We start from the raw sequence: 4686 nt of genomic DNA, 5'->3' as shown, positions 1-4686 counted from the left end.
AAATCAAGACTTTGTAAAAGAGCATAATAGGACCCCTTTAAACTAGGTCTTGTTTTAAACATTTTTCATGAATTGTTCTTTGCATTCCTTCATAATTGTTTTAATTAATTAATGAAAAATGTAATAATGAACAAAATAATGCTTTTGATATTTCTGCATTAGTACTGAAATTCATAAATTTAGCTATACATTTATACAATTTAAAAGTTGTGACAATTTGTGACGATGTGACATTTATGAAAATTGACATTTATCTTTTGTCAACTTTCAATTTTTAGTTAAATCTGCCTTTATTATATAGTTGATTTGTGTCTTAATGTTTGCAAGTATGGTTTGGTTGTTCACTTTTTATTCAACTGCTGTATCACTAAAATATGATAATACTGGAATAGTTTGGAAGACAAAATTCACAACAAAAAGTTTAAGAAGGTTAGAAAATGGATTTGAAGCCAACAAAATCACAGCAAAAACTTTTGTATATATACACATACAAGAAATATGGCAGCCAGCAAGAACTATACACATATCATAAGAATAATTTATTGTAATATTTAGAAATATAGCACAGTTACATCTCTAAAATATAAAAGACTTTATGCTTGCAATAGTACTGTTGTTTTAAAGTTCATGCCGGTTAATCCAAGTCAGGGATTAGAGTTCAGTTGAGGCACACTGCATTTGAGAAAAAGTAGTCCAGGTTGTTCGGGTGTTTTCATGTATGTAAGCTGTATACTTTTATATAGAGTCTATAAACACTCAGATAAATGTTTAACTTTATATTAAACTTTATATAAAAATTTATTTTCAAAGATAAGAATAAAACACCAGGGAGGGGTTTTTCCAATACATCTTCAATACATTTTTAAAATATCATTTAAAAATTTTAAAAAATCATTTCAAATGATGACTAAATTAATAACACTAACCTGAAGCACTGTGAGTATAGTGATAAAAACAGCAGGAATCAAGCTTCTAAAATGGTTGACTTCTTTGTCACTTATTACTCAACAGGACAAAGAAGCCCCTCCGCATTCCTTTTGGTTATAGCCAGATGTCAGATTAAAAAAAAAAAGTCTTCTTATAAGACAAACCTACAAAGACATTACAAGACTTCTCTACGCAGATCTGTTGTCTTAGAAAACACAGAAATATGACATCTGCAGCCAGTAAGACAGAGTCTGTTAGACCCTATTCAAAGGTCAGAGTTTATTTAGCTGATTTAATGGCAATCATTCATATATATTCAGGCTGTTATCTTTGACTTCAACAGGTTTCATTCATAAAAGGCTATACTGGCACTGCATGCCTGGTTTAACAGAGAAAATGAAAGGAAAAAGCACATAATACGAGAGTGGGTCTGTCAGTGGGATTCACTGGAAGTCAGTAGGGTGTGTAATGAATGAATCTATTTGTTTTTCAAGCACTCCACAAGTAAATTCGAGACGGGGGTATGAAAAAAAGGCTGTGTCTGTGTGTATACACTGTTAGCGATTTCTGTAAATTACACAGTATTTAACTGTAATATGAACTGTACTTTACTGTAAAACAGTTACACAGTATGTTACTGTATTTTAAATAAAAAGTCTTTACAAAGAAAATGAAATGGTCTAATGAATTATTTCTTTTATGTTAAGGTTCATTGCGAGGATCAGTCCTGTCAACAGCAAGTGCTCTGCAAAATTCCAGATCAGCAAAGGAAGTGGGAAGATGGTGCAAAGGAGAAACTCTGGCCTGAACCCTCATGTGTCCTCCTTCATTAAAGGGTTTGTGGATTTCAGCTGGCAGCTTTGAAAAAAATAGTCCATGCTTCTTGTGTGTAACAAAAGTTTGAGTTCTTTTTGAAGATTCACTATCGTCACTATTCACTATTATCATAGTATGTTGTGCTTAGGATACATTTTAAGAATTTTACCTATAATAGTTAGAATAGTATGTAATATATATAATAGTTTGTAACAATGTTTTGTTTGAGTCTTAACTGAATCTGTGAAAATATTAAAATGTTATTGCAAGGATTACAATTGAACAATTAAAAAAATTAAAAGTTACACAGTTGTCATTGCTTATTTTAATAAAATAATTTAATTATTTTTTTTCTTGTATTTCAATACGGTCCTGAAGAAAAGACCATAAAATTACTGTATATTTTACAGTAAAAACTAAAAGTACAGTATACATACTGTAAATACATTTACAGCAAGTTAAATGGTACTGTAATTATTAATACAGTACTTTTACTGTAAGTTTAATTTACAGTAAGTTACTGGCAAACTGCTGCCAGTAAGTTACTGTAATTTCTACAGGACATTTTTAACAGTGTAGCTAAATTACGTCATCGACTGAGTTGTAAATCCATTTATTTTATCTGACGTGTAACAGTCAGCAGGAATATCATATCTGACCCTGTGTGAGGGTGTGTGTCCTGTTCAAAGTTGAAGCATTCCTAGTTAATGAACATAATGGTCTGTTTATAAAGCCGCATTGGTTTTCCTGCTACTCGTCCCGCACAAACACAGTATTTTTCCACCTTGGTTCTCAGTGCAGGGAACTGAGGCTGAGGCAATACAGCGTATGAGTGTGTGTGTGAGAGAGAGAGAGATGTTAATAAGCCACATTATTACAGCTACAACGGCTGCACACTGACCACATTGTATTACTTACACCCAATCTGAGACCAATAGCTGTAACACACACTGATATATTTAATACGTATTCTTTCATACACTAAATCCTTTGTAAATTACATGGAGTGACAATTAATTCTTAAAAGCACAGTATGAATTTTCCAAATCAGGAAAAGAGAAACTCTGATAAAGATGTGTCCAATGCTTTGATTTCTTCGCCCCAAACAAATGCCATTCAAAACATTCCGGTAAGAAGTTTTTGAAAGAAGTCTCTTATGCTCACCAAGGCTGCATTTATTTGATCAAAAAAGCAGTAAAACAGCAGCATTGTGAAATACTATTACAATTTAAAATAGCTGTTTTCTATTGTGATATATTTTAAAATGTAATTTCTTTCTGTGATGGAAGCTGAATTTTCAGCAGCCATTACTCTTTAGTGTCACATGACCCTTCAGAAATCATTCTAATATGCTGATTTGGCGTTCGAGAAACATGTCTTATTATTATCAATATTGAAAACAGTTGCTTAATATTTTTTGTGGAAACCTTGATAAATTTTCAGTATTCTTTGATGACAGATGAAAAGAACAGCATTTATTTGAAAAAAAAAAAAACTTACTAAACTTACTAAAATAAACGTACTGTCACTTTTGATTGATTGCAATCTTGATAAATATTTTCTTTATATCATATACTGTATATGGTTTTTCTGTCATATCATATATATGTATTCCTGTGCTCAGATATATAAAATTCTAATACTCTACTAAAATTTGTTCTAAACGTTGGTATGTATGTGTGTTTGTAGGATCTGCAAAAATCCACTAATGTGGTTTACCAGGCCCATCATGTCAGCCGCAGCAAGAGAGGGCAGGTCGTGGGAACCAGAGGAGGTTTCAGAGGATGTACAGTCTGGCTCACAGGTAATGCATGGACACACACACACAGTTATAACAAATACATAATGCAAAATTGAAACAGGTTTCAATCATGAAATCCAATGCATGCTTCTGTTTAAAAACAGGAATGACACAATATGTCAGGCTAAGCAGATTGAAATGGGAAATAATTTTACCAACCTGTGACACCTGTACAACAAGTTGGGCTGAACTTGAAACCCCAGGCGCTGACTATAAGGTTTTTCAACTCACTAGGTTCCCTTTCAAGGGAACTTCGAACTGCGTCCTCTAGGGGTCGCTATGGGGAACGCCTCGTCGTGACCCGTGTCTGAAGTATACATTGAAAAAACACTAACAGCACGTTGGCCGGCGACAGCCATGACGTCACTACCGGTGCGACTATAGTATAAATAGGCGGCGGGAGAACACATCATCCTCTTCTTCGTCTTCATTGACTGTTTTGTTTGAAGCGTGCATTTCCGTGGTAAGAGCTATCTCTATTCATTCATTATGGCGAGCACTAGCAAAGCGTTTAGAGGATGTGTGCATCTGTGTCATCGTTATTTGACACCCGATGACACACACGATCTATGCGTTGTTTGTTTGGGCGAAGAGCATGCACGTGATGTCCTCGAGGGGGCAATCTGCGTGCACTGCGAGCGTTTTTCAATGAAAAAGCTCAGCTCTCGTTTGTCTCTCTTTTCGAGGAAAGAGGGGCAGCCATCTGCTTCCCGCTGTTCAGGACCCGCCGCTGCTGAGGCACGGAGGAGAATGAGCTTGTGGGGATCGCAGGTGGATCTGACCGATGAGTTTAAAGAGTGGCTTTCCCTCTCGCGCTTGTCGGCTGTGGACGAGAGTGAGCCGGTGGAGGATGATGTTATTTCATTAACATCGTCTGATCCAGGGGCCAGTGCTCTGCTGGGTTCAGCCCAGGAAGAGTCTGAGGAGGGCGAAGAAGCTGAGGCTGAGCCTTTACAATATATATATATATATATATATATATATATACATATATATATTTAATGCGCTGGTGGTTGTGTGTATAATCCATCTGCTACCTTTCTTTGCAGTGTTTTCCGGGACCTGTGTGTTTCTGTCCTTTTCTAGGGTAGGTCCTCGGTGAGCACCCCCTCTGCTGGGTTCAGCAACCGGGTGCTCGACTT

At 35.7% G+C, this 4686-nt stretch overlaps 1 protein-coding gene across 1 annotated transcript in view; it reads left to right on the top strand.

Moving 5' to 3' along the window:
* LOC107670849 (bifunctional 3'-phosphoadenosine 5'-phosphosulfate synthase 2-like) overlaps positions 1 to 4686 on the top strand; it is an 18714-nt gene that overhangs the window by 2327 nt on the left and 11701 nt on the right. Inside the window, exon 2 of the mRNA XM_016463631.1 lies at positions 3433 to 3547. Within this exon, the coding sequence (XP_016319117.1) occupies positions 3433 to 3547 (115 nt within the window). The remainder of the gene's footprint in view (positions 1 to 3432; positions 3548 to 4686) is intronic.

This window comes from Sinocyclocheilus anshuiensis, unplaced genomic scaffold (genome assembly GCF_001515605.1).
Source record: "Sinocyclocheilus anshuiensis isolate Anshui unplaced genomic scaffold, SAMN03320099.WGS_v1.1 scaffold784, whole genome shotgun sequence".
Classification (NCBI taxonomy): domain Eukaryota; kingdom Metazoa; phylum Chordata; class Actinopteri; order Cypriniformes; family Cyprinidae; genus Sinocyclocheilus; species Sinocyclocheilus anshuiensis.
This window is presented reverse-complemented; position numbering and strand designations above follow the sequence as displayed.